We start from the raw sequence: 20605 nt of genomic DNA on the forward strand, positions 1-20605 counted from the left end.
ATGGTGACCTCTTGCCCAGTTGGTGAGCGGGACCTGGAGTGTTCCATCTGCCGGCAGGACTATAACTGGGCCGGAAGGTGTCCTCGGGAGTTGGAATGCCTGCATGCTTTCTGCACCGAGTGCCTGGTGCATTTGGAGGGCCAGCAGTTGTGGGGGCCCCGCCGGATATCCTGCCCGCTCTGCAGGCACGACACGGAGCTGGGGGCTTCTGGCGTGCTGGGCCTTCCTCACCAGGAGCATGCCCTCGCCGGGCTGTCAGCGGCCGCGCTGGGCCAGCGGGTCATCCTGTCCCTGGACTCTGGCGAGACCACCATGGTCACTCTGCCCACCGTTAGCCTGAGGGTGGAGCGAGGGGGAGGACTGGGGTCTCCGGCTGTCCCGGGCTTCTCCCTCTCCCAACGAGGCCAGGGGTGGCGTGGCCTGGTCTGCCTGGCACACGCAGCAGCCCGGCTGTCTGTCATCTTCATCCTGGCCTGCGTCCTGGCCTTCATCCTGGGCCCTCGCCTCCTCTAGCACCAAGCCCTGGGTCACTGCGCCCTGGAATTTCCCCCACCCCCTCCCTCTGGCTGTGGAGTCTGGGAGGATTTGGTTTAGGCCGCATTGAATGCAGGTTTCAGTCTTGGCTGCGTTCAGTGCAGGAATATCCAGTATTGCGCTCATGTGTGTGGATAACAAACCCAGATGAGCTGAGTGGCCAGATCCAATGCCCTGCACGCATATACGTGACATCACATACAGCCCTGAGATTCTTGTTAAATTTATTTTTTTTTAAATTTAGACATGCAGCATGGTAACAGGCCATTTCGGATCACGAGCCCATGCCGCCCAATCACACCCAATTAACCTACACTCCCGGCACGATTTAAATGATGGGAGGAAACCGGAGCCCCGGGGAAAACCCACGCAGACATGGGGAGAACGTACAAACTCCTAACAAACAGCGCAGGATTCGAACCTGCTGAATCAGTGCGGCGCATTTCTACTTAGGGATAGTGCAAAAATTTACTCAAGAAAAGGTACATAACAAAAGAAGGAAATGAATGTAAACGAACTGACCAGGCAATACAGAGAATAAATATTCAGTGATAAACAATGTGCCAAGAGTCCTTAAATGAGTCCCTGGTTGAGTTTGTCGTTGAGGAGACTGATGGTGGAGGGGTTCTGAACCTGGTGGGGTGAGTCCTGTGGCCCCAAGACCTCTTTCCTGATGGCAGCAGCGAGAACAGAGCGTGCATTGGGTGGTGTGGATCCTTGATGATTGCTGCTGCTCTCCGATGGCAGCGTTCCCCCGTAGATGTTCTCACCGGTGGGGAGGGGTTTGCCTGTGGCGTCCTGGGTTGGGTCCATGACCTTTTGCAGGGCTTTTTCCACTCAGGGGTATTGGTGACCCTCCCACACCAGATGTAGCCGGTCAGTACACTTCCCTCCACACGTCTGTGGAAATTTGCCAGGGTTTTACAATGTCCTTATCAATCCTCTTGGAAATTTAACATAGAACATAGACCATAGAAGACTACAGCAAGTACAGACCCTTCAGCCCTTGATGTTGTGCTGACCCGTATATTCCTTAAAAAAATGTACTGAACTCTCCCTACCTGATAAACCTCTATTTTCATCTGTGTGTCTGTCTTAAATGCCCCTAATGTTCCAGCCTCCACCAGCCTCCCCAGCAAGGCATTCCAGGCACCCACAAGTCTTGGAGTTAAAAACTTACCCCTAACGTCTTCCCTAAACTTCCCTCCCATCACTTTGCACAGACGTCCTCTGGTGTTTGCTGCTCCCGCCCTGGGAAACAAGTACTAACTGTCCACCCTGTCTAAGCCTCTCAGAATCTTGGAGACCTCTACCTTCTGAGAAAAGTCCCAGCCCTGCTAATCTTGCCTTGCGAGACACATTTTCCAAATGAAATGAGGACAAGCCTCATAGAGTAAATGGCAGTGCCCTGGGAGGAGACGGGGTACCACATCTTTGTGGAGTGCATGAGACTCCAGCAACCCCCCCCACCCACCTGAAGGGGCTCCTCCTCAAATTCTGGTTGCACTTCAGCCCCCACGGCTCCTGATCGACGACCGCCGGTGCAGATGGAGGGGGAAGGCTGGCGTTCGGTTGATCTCCTTGTGGGGTTGCTGTTGAAGTTGGCAAAACTGGCCGGTCATGGGCCAAGGCGGCAGGCGGTCGAGGGCATGGGGCGAGCCGACTGCCTGGCCGTCCCCCCCGGGGTTACATCCGGGGCTGTGCGTGGTGGGATGCGGGAGCATGTAGCATCTGAGGGGACTGTGGCTGAGTTCTGGGAATGGTGGGGCCCCCCCAAGGAGTCGGCTGTGTGGTTGATGTGAAAAATGGTGTTTTATTTTGATGTGTCATACTGTGAAATAGAGAGGCTGTCGTGATCACTGCTTCCCATGGTTTTGTTGCCACATGTTTATGGTGGTTTTTAGTTGTAGCCTTGAGTGTGCTTGTGTTTTGTAATGTTGTAGTTTGAATAAAGTTTGAATGTTAAAAACAAAATGACAGGGCCCTTGACAGTATTGAAGAATGGAGAGACATAGGTTGACATTAAAGTGGCGACGGGGTAGTGAAGCAGGAATGTGGTCGCTTGCCTTCATGGGTCTGGCCACTGAGTACATGGATGTAATGTGACAACTCCGATTTCCGATTCACTGTCAAGAGTACATTCATGACATCACCTAGAACCCTGAGATTCCCTTTGCTTGCGGTGCGGCAGAATTACCACTAATTGGTCATGCAGAAAATAAATTGTGCACAGCGTAAACATGTAAACACATAATGAATTGCGAACAGATAATGAATGTAAACAAACTGACTGTGCAATACAGCGAGGACAAAAAGAAAATCAATAAGGTGCACAAGTAAGAGTCCTCAAATCAATCTCTAGCTAGTGGTTCTCAACCTTTTTGTTTCCACTCACATCCCACTTTAAGTAATCCCTATTCCATCATTGCTCTGTGATTAGTAAGGGGTTGCATAAAGTGGGATGTGGGTGGGAAGAAAAAGTTTGAAAACCCCTGTTTTAATCGTCCCTTGTTGTCTTGTTATGTGCACGGTTTCAGAACTCCAAAGGAAATGGGCCAATGACGATTTTTCTCAAGCAAAATATTTCAGTGGCAATTGGGTCTAGAGCAGTGGTTCTCAACCTTCCCTTCCCACCCACATCCCACCTTAAGCATCCCTTACTAATCACAGAGCACCGATGGCATCGGGATGACTTAAAGTGGGATGTGAGCGTAAAGAAGAAGGTTGAGAACCCCTTGGCCTACAAATGCCTTGCGGTTCTGTAAAGAAACACTGTGGGAGATGAAAGTGAGGCGACCCACAACACACTTGACCATCTCCGGCTAGGCTTCGGTCATCTCTGGCCAGGATTTGTCCATCTCTGGTCAAGCTTTGGTCATCTCCAGCCAGGCTTTGTCCATCTTTGGCCAGGCTCAGGGATCTCTGTCCAAGCTTCGGTCATCTCCAGCCAAGCTTCGGACATCTCCGGCCAGGACTTGTCCATCTCCGGTCAGGGTTCGGTCATCTCCGGCCAGGCTTTGTCCATCTTTGGCCAGGCTCGGGGATCTCTGTCCAGGCTTCGGTCATCTCCAGCCAGGCTTTGGTCATTTTCGTCCAGGCTTCATCCATCTCTGGCCGAGCACAAGGATCTCTATCCAGGCTTCAGGTATCTCCTGCCGGACTTAGGGTATCTCTGGCCACACCAGGCATCTCCGGCCGCGCTTCGGGCATTTCCGGAGCTCGGCCTCGGACATTTTCCTGCAGAGGCCTCTGGGAGTTCGGGTATATCCGGTAGGGCTCGGGCAGGGATTCGGCCGTGTCCGTCACGTGCTCCGCCTTCGCCGTTCGAGCCAAGGTCCCTGGGAGTTGAGCCGAGCGGATCAGCGGGAGCGGCCGACCTTTTCGCGCCTAGCGTTCAGTCGACACGGTCCCCGCGGAGAGGAGTGAGACAAGCGCCTTTCTCAAGGTAGGATGGCGGGGAATGGGGGTGGGGGCGCTCGCTGGCGGCGTCACGTGACCGCAGTTCGCGTGTGTCTGATGGCGCTGTGGTCATCCTGGCCGCTAGGGGGCAACGGGGGCCTGAGGTTCTCTCGGGTCGGGGGCAGATGAGGCCAGTGCGAGTGGAGGCCTGTCTCTCCCCCCACCCCAGTGCAGGGCAGTGCCAGTGGAGGCCTGTCTCTCCCCCCCCCCACCCCAGTGCAGGGCAGCGCCAGTGGAGGCCTGTCTCTCCACCCACCCCAGTGCAGGGCAGTGCCAGTGGAGGCCTGTCTCTCCCCCCCCCCCCCACCCCAGTGCAGGGCAGCGCCAGTGGAGGCCTGTCTCTTCCCCCCACCCCAGTCCAGGGTAGTGCCAGTCGGCCTGTTCCCCAGTGCAGGGCACTGCCAGTGGGGACCTGTCTCGCCTTGCCCCAGTGCGGGACAGCGCTAGTGGAGCCAGTCCTCGCCAGAGCAGGCCAGTGCCAGTGGAGGCCTCCACCAGTGCAGGGCAGTGCTAGTGGAGCCCCCCAGTGGAGGTAAATGCCAGTGTGGCCTGTCCCCAGTGTGGGATAGTGCCAGTGGAAGCATGTTTCCTAGTGTGGGGCAGTGTCTGTGGAGACCTGTCCCCCTCCATTGTGGGGAAGTGCCAGTTTGGCCTGTTCTCAGTGTGGGACTGTGCCAGTGGAGGCAGGTTTCCCAGTGTGGGGAAGTGCCATGAGCAGGTCAGTCTCCCCAGTGGGGGGATGTGCCAGTGTGGCCTGTCGTGTGCAGGACAGTGCCAGTGGAGGCATTTCCCAGTGTGGGGCATTGCCAGGGGATCATGGTACCCATTGAGGGGCCATTTCATGTGTTGTAACCCAGCAAGGAGCAATACTGGGGAACCTCCTTATAGAGTAAGCAGATAGTGTTTGTGCAAGTAGCCTCTGTTCAGAGTCAGAATTTATTGCCATGAACATTGTGAAAGGTGGTGGAATGTGATTAGATTAGCACTTGAGAGTAGTTAGCCAACAGTTAGTAGGGACTAACTGTGTGTCAGAATCTCCAAGGATAACAAGTTCTGGTTTAAACCGGTCAAAACCCGACTTCTGAGAATGTAAATATTAACTTTGATGCCCCAATAATGAAACTGCTTGATTAACATAACATGCGATGTATGAACAAGGAGGAACCTTGTAGGATCGGGGAGGGTGAGAGGGGTAATAAGAAGACTGTGAACCATTGAGGCCCCGATTGGGAGGAGCTGGAAGGTGAGGTATCTTTGCTAAGCACAGAATTGTTCAAAAGAGTGACAATTTCGAATCTTCGGTGTGTCTTGGGACTAAGAGTCACCCAGCTCCGCAGACCCACAAATAAAACGAAAGTTGTTCTCCAAGACTTTGTCTCCGGAGTAGTGACTGTGAACACGTTGTATTTCACAAACTTGGAGGCTCATCCGGGATCGCTACTCCCACTGCTCGGCGACCGGCTACTGAAGGACGAGAAGGTGCACCCCACTGATTTCAGCAGTCTTCGATTTTCTTGTTTGCCGTCAACGGTTTGAGTGAGTGATATCTGGACAGGAGACTCTGGAGAACAGAGGGAACTCCAGCAGGAGGGGTAGTTGTCGGGAGACTCGTGCATGGGACCCGGGTAAGAAAATTGACTATTAAATATTACTCGGGTGACTGGGGATAGTTTGTCAGGGGTTTATGGACTGACAGGAAAAATGGGTAATCAGTGTACCAGAAATGATGAGACCCAGGAGAAGAAGGGACCCCAAAATGAGGGTCCCAGAACTGAGATACCACCAGATAGTCCTTTGGGGCGAATGTTAGGAAACTGGGAGTGGGGGAAAACAAAAGAGTGAAAAAACGGCACAATCAAACCTACTGATGTTTCCCCTTCGGGAAGTTCCGATAGGGAACGGAACTCTGGGATTTGTAAATGTTCCCCTCACCAGTGTGGAAGTAAAAAACTTTAAGAAGGAGATGAAAAGTCTGGAAGACCACCTAGGCTTGGCAGAACAATTCGACCAATCCCTATACCTAGGATGAGACGCAGTCGATAATGGGGACCTTATTTACCACGGAAGAGAGGCAGATGATCCGGCAGACAGGACTGAAAATTTGGGAAAGGGAACATCCACCCGGGAACCAACAGGGTGCAGCGGCAGAAACTAAATTCCCTATTGTCCAACCAAACTGGGACAAACAACAGGAAGAGGGGAGAAGGAACACGTGGGATTTGAGGGAATTAATAGTAAAAGGGATAAGAGAATCGGTGCTGAAGGGTCAAAATTTTGAGTGAGCTTTTGAGAACTGGCAGGCGAAGGACGAAATGCCAATGGCTTTCCTGCAGAGGTTACGGAGGAGCACGCAACAATATTCGGGTGTAAATCCAGATTCGGAGGCAGGGCAGCAACTCTTTCGAACAAACTTTGTCACTAAATTCTGGCCCGATATTAAAAAGAAACTGGAGAAAATGGAGGACTGGAATGAGAAGTCTCTGGACCAGTTGTTAAGAGAGGCACAGAAGGTTCCGGAAGGACGACGAGAAACCAAAGGGAACGGCAAAAGTGATGATGCAGGCGGTAAAGCAAGTGGTCGAAAAGACGTGGGAATGTGAAAGGCAGATAGCCCCGAGGGGAGGAAGGGGCACGGCGAGAAGCGGAAGAAGAGAGCAGGAAAGAGGGGGAGCTTGGAAGACGGGACCCTTGAGATGTTACTACTGTAATGAAGAAGGGCATCTGAAGCCGGAAGCGGAGAAGGGAGACTCGATTTTATGCTCTGATTGATGGAGGACAAGGAATAGGGGTGTCAGGGGTTCCACTCCTTGGGGTCAATCGGATATTGACAGGAACCCTAGTAAACCTGAAATTAAGACCCCAAGAGGAAGAAGTAGTCTTTATGGTGGACTCAGGAGCGGAGAGATCCAGTGTGATTTGAGCCCCACAAGACATGTCAGTGGGGAAGGAAAATATCCGAATGTCGGGAGTGGGAGGGAGAGTCATGGAGACACCTCTGATCAACGGAGTATGAGTAAAGTACAGGGACAGGGAGGCGGTCGAGGATCTGATTCTGGTTTCCCCATGCTGGGGTGAATTTGATGGGAACGGGACGTGCAAATCCAACTGGAAGTAGGAACCGCCCCAGTAGGAGGGCGCATAATGGTGCAGCTGTACCCGTTGAAGGAAGAAGAAATTCAGGACATTGAGGACCGGGTCTGGGCCGGAGCAGGGAACAGTGGGGGGGGGGGGGGGGAGGGATTACAGTTAACCCCACTCAAAATAACCCTAAAGGAGGGGTACCGCCTGGTGCGGGTGAGGCAATATCCCATTTCTGTGGAGGGACGGAGGGGCCTCCAGCTGGTCATTGAGAATTTGCTGCAGGATGGAGTGCAAGAAAGCTGCATGTCCCCCTATAACACCCCAGTCCTCCCTGTACGGAAAGCAGATGGGACTTTCCGCTTGGTCCAGGACCTTTGAGATTGTCCAGGCCTGACACCCTGTGGTCCCAAACCCCAATACCATACTGAATCGAATTCCCCCAGAGCACGAGTGGTTCCGTGTTCAGTGAAGGATGCCTTTTGGAGCTGCCCATTGGTTGAGGAAAGCCGGAGATTATTCGCCTTTGAGTGGGAAGACCCTCAATCGGGAAGAAAACAGCAGTATCAATGCCCACCATATAAATCATAGCATAGAATATAGGAGCTGGGAGGTGATGTTGAGATTGTTCAAGGCCTTGGTGAGGCCAAGTTTGGAATATTGTGGGCAGTTCTGGTCCCCAATTTAGAGGAAGGATATCAATAAGGTAGAGAGGGTACAGAGAAGATTTGGCCTGGATTGCAATATCTCGAATATGGAGAAAGATTGAGTCGACTGGGTCTTTATTCATTGAAGCGTAGAAGGTTGAGGGGGGATTTGATAGAGGTATTTAAAATTAGGGGGATAGATAGAGTAGATGTGAATAGGCTCTTCCCCTTGAGGGGAGGTGACATTGGAATGAGGAGTCATGAGTTAAGGGTTAGGGGGAAAAACTTTAGAAGTAACGAGAGGAAGCTTCTTCGCTCAGAGAGTGGTGGCCGAGTGGAATGACCTTCCAGAAGAGGTGGTTGCAGCAGGGTCAGTTTTGTCATTTAAGAGAAGGTTGGACGAGTGCATGGATGGGAGGGGGTTGGAGGGTTATGGGCAAGGAGCGGGTAGGTGGGACTAGAGGAGTTCACTCAAATCAGTGCGGACGAGGGGCCGAGATGGCCTGTTTCACACTGTAATTGTTATATGGTTATATGACTGTCACAAATGACCACCCTCTCTGTCAATGGACAGTCCTCCCCCAAGGGATGACAGAATCCCCCAACCTATTTGGACAAGTCTTAGAGCAAGTACTGGAAGAATACTCAGGCACCCCAGGGACACAGCTAATACAATATGTAGACGACCTGTTAATATCGGGATCTGAGAAAGATCAAGTTCGAGAATCCACCATTAAACTTCCTAGGAGAAAAAGGACTAAAGGGTATTCAAGCACAAGTTACAATTTGTGGAACAAGAAGTAAATGATCTGGAACATTTGATTAGCCAGGGAAGGAGGATCAGGCTTGAACAAATCGCTGGCATCACCGGCCTACCCATGCCTAAAAATCAGAAAGAGATAAGGAAATTCCTCAGATTAATCGGGTATTGCTGATTGTGGATAGATAAAAATGTGCAGAAAGTCCAATTTTTATACGACAAGTTGGGAGGGGAGGAAGAAAAGGTAGAATGGAGCTCTGCAGAACAACAGGAGTTTGTCTATTTGAAGAATGATTTGATTAATGCCCCGGTCCTGGCTTTGCCTTGTATTATTCAGCCCTTCCACTTGTTTGTAAATGTGGAGAAAGGGGTAGCCTTGGGAGTGTTAACCCAGAAAAGAGGGGGGACAAAGGCAATCTGTGGTATTCCTCTCGAAGATGTTAGACCTAGTGTCATGAGGATGGCCGGAATGTATTCAGGCGGCCGTGGCCACAGCCATACTGGTTGAGGAAAGTCAAAAATTTACCTTCGGAGGAAGTCTGGTTGTGTTTACTCCCCACACAGTTAGAACAATCCTGATTGAGAAGTCCCATAGATGGTTGACGGACTGGAGAATTCTGATGTATGAGACAATCCTGATGGGGGAAAAAAAATGACCTAAACATTGTTACAGACAAAAGCTTGAACCCTTCCCAGTTTCTATACTCGTCAGAAGAAGATAAGGAACCAGAGGATCTAGGACATGACTGCAGTGAGGTGATAGAGCTGCAGACGAAAAGACGAGACTTGGAAGAGGAGTCCCTCTTGGAAGGATACAGGTGGTTCATAGTTGGCTCGTCAAGCTATATAGATGGGAAGAGATGCAGTTGATGGGGTCACCGGAACTGAGGTGGAGGCCGGGCATCTGCCTGGGAGTTGGTCCACTCAGTCCTGCGAACTGTATGCCCTAATGAGAGCCTTGGAACTGTTGGAGGGGCAAGAAGGTACCATATACACAAATTCAAGGTACGTGTTCGGAGTGGTACACACATTCAGGATGATCTGGAAGGAGTGGGGGATGATAACATCAAGAGGAAAAGAATTAGCCCACAAACAATTAATCGAGAAGACTCTGGAAGCATTACTTAAACCAGAAAGAATTGCTGTAGTACATGTGCCGGGACACCAGAAGGGAAACTCGCCAGAGGCCCAAGGAAACCGGATGGCTGACGAAGTGGCCTGGCAGACGGCGCGATCAGGAACAGTGCACCTGATGACATTGATACCCCTCAGGGAAGGGCTGAAAAAGGTGCCTATCTTTTCCCTCTCTGAGGAGGAACAAGTGGAGAAGACGGGAGTGAAGAAGACGGACGACAGAAGATGGTGGCTCCTCAATGAGAGACAACTGTTGAATAAGGAGATTACCAGACAACTACTGGGAGAATTACGCTCACGGTGTGTGATGCCTTTCTATGAACGTCTGCTTACAGAGGGGTCTACACCCTAGTGAAACAAACAGTGGCTCGCTCTGTGATTTACCTAAGGGTAACGGAAAGATCACGAGGACCATGTCTGGGGGAGGACAGTCACTGGTGATCTGGCCATTCCAAAGGATACAAGTGGATTTCACCCAACTCCCTAAGGTCCAGCGATGGAGGTTCTTACTGGTAACAGTGGACCACTTCACCAGGTGGATGGAGTTGTTTCCCACAGCCAGTGGCACCTCACAGGTAGTAGCTAAGATAATCTTGGAACAAATAGTTCCCCGGTATGGAGTGACCAAGTCTATCGACTCAGACCAAGAAACTCACTTCGCCTCCAAGGTCCACAGTTTGATCTGCAAGGCTCTAGGAATAGAGTGGAAACTGCATACCCCTTGGCATCCGCAAAGCTCGGGAAGAGTGGAGCGAATCAATGCGACTTTTAAGATGCAGATTATGAAGCTGAGGGAGGAGACTAGACTGACCTGGACCAAATGCTCTCCTCAGAATCCGGACGGCCCCGCGGCAGGACATCAGGGTGTCCCCTTATGAGATGCTATTTGGACTTCCCTTCCTGGGGCGGGGAGAGGGCATACTTATGATTGAGAGAAATGATGTATTTTTAAGGAACTATTTACAGGCAGTTTCCTGTTCACTTGCAGATTTAAAGACCAAGGGTTTGCTGGCGCAGAGCCCTCCCCTCAATTTCCCCATCCATCCCGTGAACGCTGGAGATTGCGTCCTAATAAAGTCGTGAAAGGAGGAGAAACTCCAACCCCAGTGGACTGGCCCATACCTGGTGCTGTTGACCACGGAAATTGCTGTCCGGACAAAAGAAGAGGTTCAAGAATAAAAGGCCCGGTGGACCCACCAGCGGAAGAGGAGAAGTGAAAGATCAAAAGACTTACTGTTGCTTGAAGAAATAAAATGGGACCTTTGTGTTTTGTATATTATATGTTGCTATGTGCCTTGATTGGGAGGGAGTGCTAAGGATGCCTCTGCCAGTATCTCAGATCTGGCCTCTCACGTGCGAGAGCAAAGAGAGAAAATCCGAGAGGCCTGAAACTGGTACAGGAAGGAGACCGGTTGGGAAGATTGGACATGGGGTGATTGGGGCCTGAAAGTCTGGGGTCAATGGCTGATCCATCTTGCTATTTATGACCCAATTATCCTGGTGGTTCCGTTCGTCGGATTGGCAGTTTTAAGGTATCTCATCACACGATTAGTTTCCTCTGGGACCAGCCTAATTGCGCCATGGCAAATAGTGCTGAGGCCTGCAGGGGATGAGCAGCAAAAGATTAAACATATGCTCCAATGGTTTGAGGAGAGCAGAAGGGACCACCAAATCTATGCTGATGTAGTTTAATCAGAAATACGTGGTAGGATCGGGGAGGGTGAGAGGGGTAATAGGAAGACTATGAACCATTGAGGCCCCGATTGGGAGGAGTTGTAAGGGGAGGTATCTTTGCTAAGCACAGAATTGTTCAAAAGAGTGACGATTTTGAATCTCTGATGTGTCTTGGGACTAAGACACTCTGCTCTGCAGACCCACAAAAAAAAAACGAAACTTGTTCTCCAAGACTTTGTCTCCGGAGTAGTGATTGTGAACACGTTGTATTTCACAAACATGTTACAAAATTTGTTGTTTTGTGAAAGCATCTATATAAACCACCTTTCAAAATGGTGCAAGAAAAAGTCAAAGTTAGGCAGTGTCTGTGGTTCATTGATCATTCAGGAATCTGATGGCGGAGGGGAAGAAGCCGTCCTTGTGCCACTGAGTTCTCATCTTCAGGCTCCTGTACCATTTTCCTGATGGTAGCAGAGTTAAGAAGGCTTGGCCTGGGCGGTGGGGGATCTTTGAGGATGGAGGCTGCTTTCTTAAGACACCACCTATTGAAGACGACCTCGGTGAAGTGAAGACTGGTGCCTGTGATGTCGCAGGCCGAGTTAACAACCCTCGGGAGTCTTTTTCTTGTGCTGAGGGTTGGCATCTCCATTCTAGACATTGATGCAACCAGCCAGAATGCTGTCCACGTAGGCGTTTGCGAGAGTGACATACCAGATCTCCTCAAACACATCACAAAGTGTAGCCACTGGGGAACCTTCTTGGTGATTGCATCGAAATGGAGGCTCCAGGACAGATCCTCGGAGATGTTGGCTCCCAGGAATTTGAAGGTCTTGACCCTCTCCACTGCTGAGTCCTTGATGAGGACTGGGTCATGTTCTCCTGACTTCCTCCTGAAGTCCACAGTCCTCCCCTTAGTTTTGTTAACGTTGAGTGCAAGGTGGTGGTTGTGACACCAACCACCAAGCTGATCTTTCTCCCTCATGTACACTTCCTCAATGCTATCTGTAGCCGCTTTCAGATGCTGGAGTACAGATAATGCGCCGGCAGACGTGGCTGGGGGGGAGTAAAGCTGGGAGGTTCAGGTGGCAACAGAGAAGATGCCTTTCTGTCACCTGAATGTGTCAGCTGAAGGAGAGCAGCATCCGAGCGAACGCTGGCTCCTAAACTGTGGCCGTAGTCCCATTGCTGCTTTTAGATGCAATGGGGGATTCTCCAAACCGGAGAATATACCTACAGGAGGAGAGTTAGGTAAGTGCTCCTCCTGGCTGGGTTCTTCACTTTCAGATGGCCCAACAGCTGCATTGGGGTAGAATAGGCAGCCTTACAGTTGGGTATTCTGGCCACCAGAATGCAGCTTGTGATTCTGCCAACAACTGATGTGTTATTAGCAGATTTATAGATAGCATTGAAATTGTGCCTGGCCACGCAGTCGTGGGTGTAGAGTGAGCAGAGCAGTGGGCTAAGCCCCGCATCCTTGGGGTGCGCCAGTGTTGATTGTCAGTGAGGAGGAGACATTGTTTCCAATTTGTATTGACTGTGGTCTTGTGTGGAAGTCAAGGATCATGTTGTGGGGGGGGGGGGAATGCAGAGGTCCGGGGTTTGGAGCATGTTGACGAGCACTGAGGGAATAATGTCAAGTTGAGTTTATTGTCACCTGATTACACAAGTACAAACTGTTCTCCAGTCCTCGATGCAAAACATGTAGACACACAACCAGACATCACACACATACAGACAAACAATACACACGCAGGACGTATTCATAGATACAAATAAATATTATTTAATGAACGTGAGAGTCTTGGAGGGTTAGTGCACACTGTTCCTTTGGTCGTTCAGCATTCTCACTGCCCCGTGGGAAAAAGCTCCTCAGCCTGGTGGGGCTGGCTCTGATCCTCCTGGACCTCTTTCCCGACGGGAGCAGCTGAATGATACCGTGTGCAGGGTGGAAGGGGGTCCTTGATGATTTTGCGCACTCTCTTCAGACATCGATCCTGGTAGATCATGTCGCTGGGGTGTGGGGAGGGGAGACGCGAGGAAGGAAACTCCAGTGATCCTCTTTGCCACTTTGATGGTCCTGTGGACTGACCTCCGATTCATTTCTCTGCAGCAACTGTGCCACGCTCTGATGCAGCCGGGCCAGGACACTCTCGATAGAGGGTTGACGTGACGGGGGCCGGTGGTCTTGCCTGCTCCAGTCTTCTCAGGAAGTGCAGTCACTGTTGCACCTTCCTGACAAGTGAGGAGATGTTTTGTGTCCACAATAGATCACTAGTTAAATGAACCCCATGGAACTTGGTGCTCTCCACTCTCTCCAAGATAGAGTTGTTGAAGGCTGAGCTGCAGTTGATGAAGAGCAGGATATGTATAAGTTGCTGTTGTCCAGGTGATTCAGAGCTGAGAGGGGAACCAGTGATATTGCATCTGCTGTGGAAAGATTGTGACGGTAGGCGAGTTGCAGTGGGTCTAGACCTCTCCAAAGTAATTCATCGCAGTATATGTCAGTGCTACTGGAGTGTCCGAGGGAACATTATGTTTTCAACTGGGGATTTGGAGCATCTGGCTGCTGCATGTATAACCTTCCCTTTCACCTGTGCTGTCTTTCTTGTGTAATGGAATATATTTGGGAGATAAATTGGTAAAATTAGAGTAGGTAGCATACATACATTTTAAAACAGATCTTATTTGAAATACTGAAGAATTCATATTCAATGACTTTACAGAAACTATGGAGAATGCTTTGCAGATTTCACAAGTAGATGCTCATTGAAATTATGTCATGAAATGAAGAGACCATTGTCTTGGACTGGAGTCAGGTCGGTTGTGTTGGACATCTTTGCTCACTCAAAGGTCAATGAGAAGTTTGTTTACCTAAAACAACAGATGGGAGCAGAAGACTAACTCTACTGTTTGCTGGAAGAGGTCAGGGGTTTTGCAAGTGAGAGAGTCACATGGGCTTTCTGGCAGTTGGAGAGAGAGAGGGGGTGGAGCAAGTTCTCTCAGCCAGTGTGTGTGACACTGAAGGCTTGCTGGAACTGAGAGCCAGCAGAAACTGGTTGGAACTGAAACAGAAGCTCCAGTGCGGCGGAAGACTGGAAGCACTATTTGTCAGATGTTTATTTTGGAATAAGTGGAACAGAAAGGAACTTTGTGGTAGCCTGAAAGAAAGAGGTTACCATCTGGAGAGCCCTGATGGGGAAAGTTTAATCAGCAAGATATTGAGGTGACTAATGGTGGTACCTCAGTTGTGAAAATCCTGGAACAACAAATCACTCTGCAAACCTACAAAGAACCTTCCTGAGCGGTAACCATTTACCTTTTGAGCATGAAAGCCTGGTGAATATTATACATGTTAAATTCTGTGCACAGTATAAGATTTGCCTGCAACCAGAGAACTTGGAGGAATGGGAGGTGAGATTAAACTGTGAACCAAAGAACTTTTCTTAAATTTACACACACATTATATACACATGCGCTTAGAATTAGAAGGGGGTTAAGTTGAGTTAGTTAAGTTAATAGAGATATGTGAAAGTTTGATTCTGTTTTCATGTTTAAAGATAATTAAAAACAACTTTTGTTTAAGTAAATATTTGTCGTGATGAATATCTATTGCTGCTGAGTTTTGGGGACCTCTGGAATTGTAACACTTGCCTTTCGGCTCGGACCCCAAAGACCAGCACAGTGTCAGCGACGCTCCCTAACAAGAAGGTTCCCTTCAATGCCACAGGCTCCCGTAGGGCCTCGGGTGCGGAGGGTTTCCTGATCCTGCACTCAATGTTAGCTAAAACCAGGGAGATGATTGTAGACTTCAGGAGGACATCAGGGGAACACGACCCAGTCCTCATCGAGGGATCAGCAGTGGAGAGGGTCAAATTCCAGGGTGTCACCATCTTTGAGGATCTGTCCTGGAGCCTCCATGATGATGCAATCACAAAGAAGGCTTGCCTGCAACTATACCTTGTGAGGTGTTTGAAGAGATTCAATGTGTCACCGAACACTCTCAAAATCCTTTGCAGGTGTACTATGGAGAGCATTCTGCCTGGTTTGAAGGTGCAATGCTCAGGACAAGAATAAAACCTCCAGAGGGTCGTTAACTCAGTCTGGGCTATCACCAGTTGAAGACATCTACATGAGGCAGTGTCTTAAGAAAGTGGCCTCTTGCCTCAAAGACTCCCCACCACCCAGACCAGGCCCCCTTCACTCTGCTACCATCAGGGAAAAGGGTACAGGAGCCTGAAGACGAGCACTCAGCGGCACAAGGACGGCTTCTTCCCCTCAGCCATCAGATTCCTGAACAACCATTGAACCCCGAACACTGACTTAGTTTGTCTTTTTCTTGCACTATTTTTATTATTTTGTTAGGTGGTTTGCATGAATGTTTGGCCTGAGGTGTTGCCGCAAAACAACACATTTTGTGACATGTTCGTGGCAATAAATTGTGATCCTGATCATGTCGGAGGTTGGATCTGGAAGCCAGACTGCTAATGGAACTAACAAGAGTCTGTGTGGCTACAGGAGCACTGGAGGCGAATCCACAGACTCTCAGTGTCTCTGTAGGGACTCTCATTTGCTTCTCTTTCTCTCGTACTGTAATGGGTGCTGGGCAACTCTTTATTTGTCTTGCAGCAGGCAGAAGGTACTTTCTTGTAATATTACATGAAAATAAATGAATCGAGGTCCCTCGCTAAACCCTCAAGAAGGGGGGGAGGGTGCTCATCCACAAGAAATGGGGAAGGACGTAATCAACTGGGATGCTGAAATGAGTCAGAGTGTCTCCAAAGCGGTTGATATTGACCTTTGTGGAGAGTCGATGGGGCTATCCAAGGGTTCGATAACGCTGGTTGGGGTGGGTCCATTGAACTTCTGCGGTGGAAAGCACAGGGGGATCAACGGATAATAGCACCTATGGCGGTGGCAGCCAATCTCTCGCGAGAGCGGGGACCTGGGTGGCCGCCATGTTGTATTTAGCCTCGGCTTCTTAATAAATAGAGTGAAGGACTGACGGAACAGAGAAGAAGGCGGTAAGTGCCCAACGCCGCTTCCACCCTCGCCCTTTCCAGGTCCATGAGGGATCAAGGATTCCATGACGGGGTTGAGGTTGATGGTCTTAATCCTGATCTAGTCCAACACTGTTACAGCTCCAGCAGCCGAGTTCGAATCCGACGCTGTCTGTAAGGAGTTGTATGTTCTCCCTGTGTCTGCGTGGGTTTCCTCCAGCATTCCAAAAGAAGTACGGGGGAGTCAGTAGGTTAATTGGTCACATGGGTGTATTTGCATGGCACTGGCTTGTGGGCTGGAAGGGCTTGTTACCTTGCTGTGTCTGAGTTTAAAAAAATTAGTTAAAATATTTAAAAAAAAACGTTAAAATTTTAATTAATAACGTATCTTCTTTGCTTCAGGAGATGGCATCCAACGGGACCCACACTCGAGCATTGTTTGGCGGTTCGTTCTCGATGATTCTCCCACCTCATGCGATAGACGTCAGGTAAGCACAACACACGGGGACGTAAGTGACCCACCTTTCCCCCCCCCACCCCATCCCCCAGAAATTTTGGAATGACCCCAGAGAGAAATGCGCAGCCAGACGTTCGGGATGAAGGGAAGGCGGGGCAGCCTTAAAGGGAATAGAGGGAGGGGTTAGCAGGTAGAAGTAAAAGACGAAAGTTTGCATATATCTTGCTTGAAGTGAAAACACAATGCTGGAGAACCTCTGCAGGTCAAACAACATATTTTATAGAGCAGGTAGAGACATAACCAATGTTACAGTCTTGAGTCTTTTGTCAAAATCAGCCCGGGCTGTGAACCAGTTTAAAATTCAGTTTATTACTTCAACTGTAGTAACGCTCGCGGGAGAGAGGGGGCATTAGGAAAAGTCAGTGACTCTTCTCTAGGGCTTTGTCCTTTCTCAAAGGTCAATACAACAGGGGATTATATAGTAAATTGGATCAAATGCCCACGTGCAGTTTCAATTGTTCTTGCTAATTGGAAACAGCTTTACATATTTGCTCATTAAATTGGAATTTGGAACAAGTTCCCTTGATCATTCAACCAGTAACTTACAAAGACTTTCAATCACTCTTTATCTCTAATCATTCATTCTCACCCTGTCACAATTAAAGTCTCCCTTACAGATAAGACAGGCTTTACAACTGATTTATGTGGCAGCACTTCGACAGAAATGAAACTCCTAAGTTACTTCTACAGCGACAGTCCCATAATCCTTTGCTTTCTATGTTGGCCAACTTTTACAGCAAAAGTCCCAGAGTGCCACAAAATAACATTAAATTTTCCGCAAATTTTAACATGTTCAACATATGAGCAAAATGTAGGCAAAATAGTGGAGGGAGAAGGACCAGGGGAGGAGCATGGTCCCACAGGGAGAAGGTAATAGGTGGATAAGAGAGGGAGGGCACAGCAGCAAACAGTGGGAGAGGGGATGGCGCTGTGATTGGCAAGGGAAAGGGGTGGAGAGCTGGAGGGAAGAAGACAGAGGGATTGAGGAAGAGAGGGCGAACGAGAAGTGGGCCAGCAGAAACCGGAGAAGTTGATGTTAATGCCTGGAGAGCGCCCAGGCGGGAAATCGTGTTGTTCCTCCAATTTACGGGCGGTCTTGGTTTGATGGTGCTTGAGGCCACGGACAGACATGTCAGCATGGGAGTGGGGCACAGAATTGAAATGGTTGTCCACTGGGAGATCCCTGTCACTGATGCTGACAGAGCCAAGGTGCTCAGCAAAGCCATCTCCCAGTCTCTCCAATGCAGAGGAGACCATAATGAGAGCACTGGGTGCAGTCGATGACCCTTGCAGGTTCACAAGTGAAATGCTGCTTCACTTGGAAAGGACTATGGGGCCCAGAAAGGTGGTGAGGTGTGGGCCACAAGTGGAACACTTCCCACAAATTGGGAGCTCTGGCTTCCTTTATTTATTCAATGTTTCCTTGCAGCGAGATCCGGGAAATCCCGGATAACCAGGAGGTATTTCTGCACAGTGATACAGACCAGAGCATCATCGTTGAGTTGCTGGAATACCAGAGTCAAGTTCCTGATGAGGAAGCTGTCAGGTAAGATACTGACCACGTGACAGAACACAGTGCCGGCCTAAGGCAGCACAATGGGGCAGCAGATAGTGCCGATGCCTCCCAGCTCCAGAGACCCGTATTCAATCCTGACCCTCCAGCCCCTGTGATCTACCTTCCTCCATCCCATATGCCCACCTTATAAATCATACCATAGAATATCCATCTCCATCGGGCACACAAAACTCAAAACAGTCAACCAGTTTACCTATCTCGGCTGCACCATTTCATCAGATGCAAGGATCGACAATGAGATAGACAACAGACTCGCCAAGGCAAATAGCGCCTTTGGAAGACTACACAAAAGAGTCTGGAAAAACAACCAACTGAAAAACCTCGCAAAGATAAGCGTATACAGAGCCGTTGTCATACCCACACTCCTGTTCGGCTCCGAATCATGGGTCCTCTACCGGCACCACCTACGGCTCCTAGAATGCTTCCACCAGCGTTGTCTCCGCTCCATCCTCAACATCCATTGGAGCGCTTACACCCCTAATGTCGAAGTACTCGAGATGGCAGAGGTCGACAGCATCGAGTCCACGCTGCTGAAGATCCAGCTGCGCTGGATGGGTCACGTCTCCAGAATGGAGGACCATCGCCTTCCCAAGATCGTGTTATATGGCGAGCTCTCCACTGGCCACCGTGACAGAGGTGCACCAAAGAATAGGTACAAGGACTGCCTAAAGAAATCTCTTGGTGCCTGCCACATTGACCATCGCCAGTGGGCTGATAACGCCTCAAACCGTGCATCTTGGCGCCTCACAGTTTGGCGGGCAGCAACCTCCTTTGAAGAAGACCGCAGAGCCCACCTCACTGACAAAAGGCAAAGGAGGAAAAACCCAACACCCAACCCCAACCAACCAATTTTCCCTTGCAACCACTGCAATCGTGTCTGCCTGTCCCGCATCGGACTTGTCAGCCACAAACGAGCCTGCAGCTGACGTGGACTTTTTACCCCCTCCATAAATCTTCATCCGCGAAGCCAAGCCAAAGAGAATATAGGAGCTGGGAGATGATGTTGAGATTGTTCAAGGCCTTGGTGAGGCCAAGTTTGGAATATTGTGGGCAGTTCTGGTCCCCAAATTAGAGGAAGGACATCAATAAGATAGAGAGGGTACAGAGAAGATTTACTAAAATGAGGCCCGGATTGCAATATCTAGAATATGGAGAAAGATTGAGTCGACTGGGTCTTTATTCATTGGAGCGTAGAAGGTTGAGGGGGGATTTGATAGAGGTATTTAAAATTATGAGGGGGATAGTTAGAGTAGATGTGAATAGGTTCTTCCCCTTGAGGGGAGGTGAGATTGGAATGAGGAGTCATGAGTTAAGGGTTAGGGGGGGTGGGGGAGGAGTCAAGTGATGGAGTAGTGGCCGGACGGTGAACTCCAGCCCTCTCTAGAAAAGTCAGAAAAAACAAAGCAAAACACAAAGGCACAGAAATAAAAATCAAAGTAAAGTGAATATAAAGGTGGAAAGAAGATGGCGACGAAAAAAGAAAAGTCGAAACCAACGGTAAGAAGAGAGGAAGTGAAGACAACGGAAGATGAAGGAAAAAGCCTTAACTGTTCGAAGAGGCCCGCGGTGGAGAGAGAAACCCGCTCCCTCAGGTCGGTAGAATATGGACTACAAAAATGGATCGCTGAGCCGAGTAAAAGTGCGCAACCGCACATGCGCGATGCGCATGAAAAAAAAACACCGGGAGGGGTGACCAGCTGGGGAGTCGATCTCCACAGCCGGCAACGACAGCTGCAGAACACCTGCAGCAAGAGGAGAACATAGAAGACAACGAAAACAAGAAAGAAGAGAAGAAAAGGGCAACAAAGAAACAACAGATGGCCAACCCTGAGGAAGAAGAAGAGGAAGAGAACAGTGAAATAGAAGAAGAAGGGAAAGGCAAGATAAAGGATATACTTTCTCTTATTAAAGAATACATGGAGTCATTTAAAGAATGGCAAGCGCAAGAATTTAATGATTTAAGAAGAAGAATAAACAATACAGAAGAGAAAATGAATAAAATAGATATGACCTTATGAGAAATGGGAGAAAGAATGGACAAGGTGCAAGAACGAGAAGCAGCAGTAGAAATGGAGATAGAGGACTTAAAAAAGAAATTAGAGGAATCTAATAAAAAAGTTAAAGAGACACAAGAACTGTTAGCTCAGAAAATAGATATAATGGAAAATTATAACAGAAGAAATAACATAAAGATAGTGGGGCTTAAGGAAGATGAAGAAGGCAAAAATA

The 20605-nt window shown here is 49.3% G+C and overlaps 3 protein-coding genes across 4 annotated transcripts in view; all 3 read left to right on the top strand.

The window, feature by feature from the left end:
• Positions 1-513, top strand: LOC138753069 (RING finger protein 223-like). The gene has a single exon (XM_069915662.1). It carries the CDS (start codon positions 1-3, stop codon positions 511-513), a length of 513 nt encoding a protein of 170 aa, XP_069771763.1.
• Positions 514-3797: 3284 nt separating this feature from the next.
• The window catches only part of rangrf (RAN guanine nucleotide release factor), a 33407-nt gene continuing 16599 nt past the window's right edge, over positions 3798-20605 (top strand). Inside the window, exons 1-3 of one of the 2 annotated variants that reach the window (XM_069920146.1) lie at positions 3798-3979; positions 16686-16771; positions 18230-18346. In XM_069920146.1, coding sequence (XP_069776247.1) covers positions 16689-16771; positions 18230-18346 — 200 coding nt within the window. In that variant the 5' untranslated portion in view covers positions 3798-3979; positions 16686-16688. Of the gene's footprint in view, positions 3980-4998; positions 5619-16685; positions 16772-18229; positions 18347-20605 lie in introns of those variants that run through there. The other variant, XM_069920147.1, reaches the window with a different exon arrangement.
• LOC138755011 (inverted formin-2-like) lies at positions 4093-10891 on the top strand. Its single transcript, XM_069920145.1, has 2 exons — positions 4093-4525; positions 10601-10891. Exons 1-2 carry the CDS (start codon positions 4119-4121, stop codon positions 10827-10829), a joined length of 636 nt encoding a protein of 211 aa, XP_069776246.1. The 5' UTR covers positions 4093-4118; the 3' UTR covers positions 10830-10891.

The sequence above is a fragment of the Narcine bancroftii genome, chromosome 2, assembly GCF_036971445.1.
Source record: "Narcine bancroftii isolate sNarBan1 chromosome 2, sNarBan1.hap1, whole genome shotgun sequence".
NCBI classification, from domain to species: Eukaryota; Metazoa; Chordata; class Chondrichthyes; order Torpediniformes; family Narcinidae; genus Narcine; species Narcine bancroftii.

Excerpts from the sequence above, each read along its gene's own strand:
- LOC138753069 (XM_069915662.1), top strand. The coding sequence starts at position 1 with ATGGTGACCTCTTGCCCAGTTGGTGAGCGGGACCTGGAGTGTTCCATC.
- LOC138755011 (XM_069920145.1), top strand. The coding sequence starts at position 4,119 with ATGAGGCCAGTGCGAGTGGAGGCCTGTCTCTCCCCCCACCCCAGTGCA. Across the intron at positions 4,526-10,600 it reads AGTGGAGCCCCCCAGTGGAG|ATTTAAAGACCAAGGGTTTG; the intron begins GTAAATGCCAGT and ends GTTCACTTGCAG.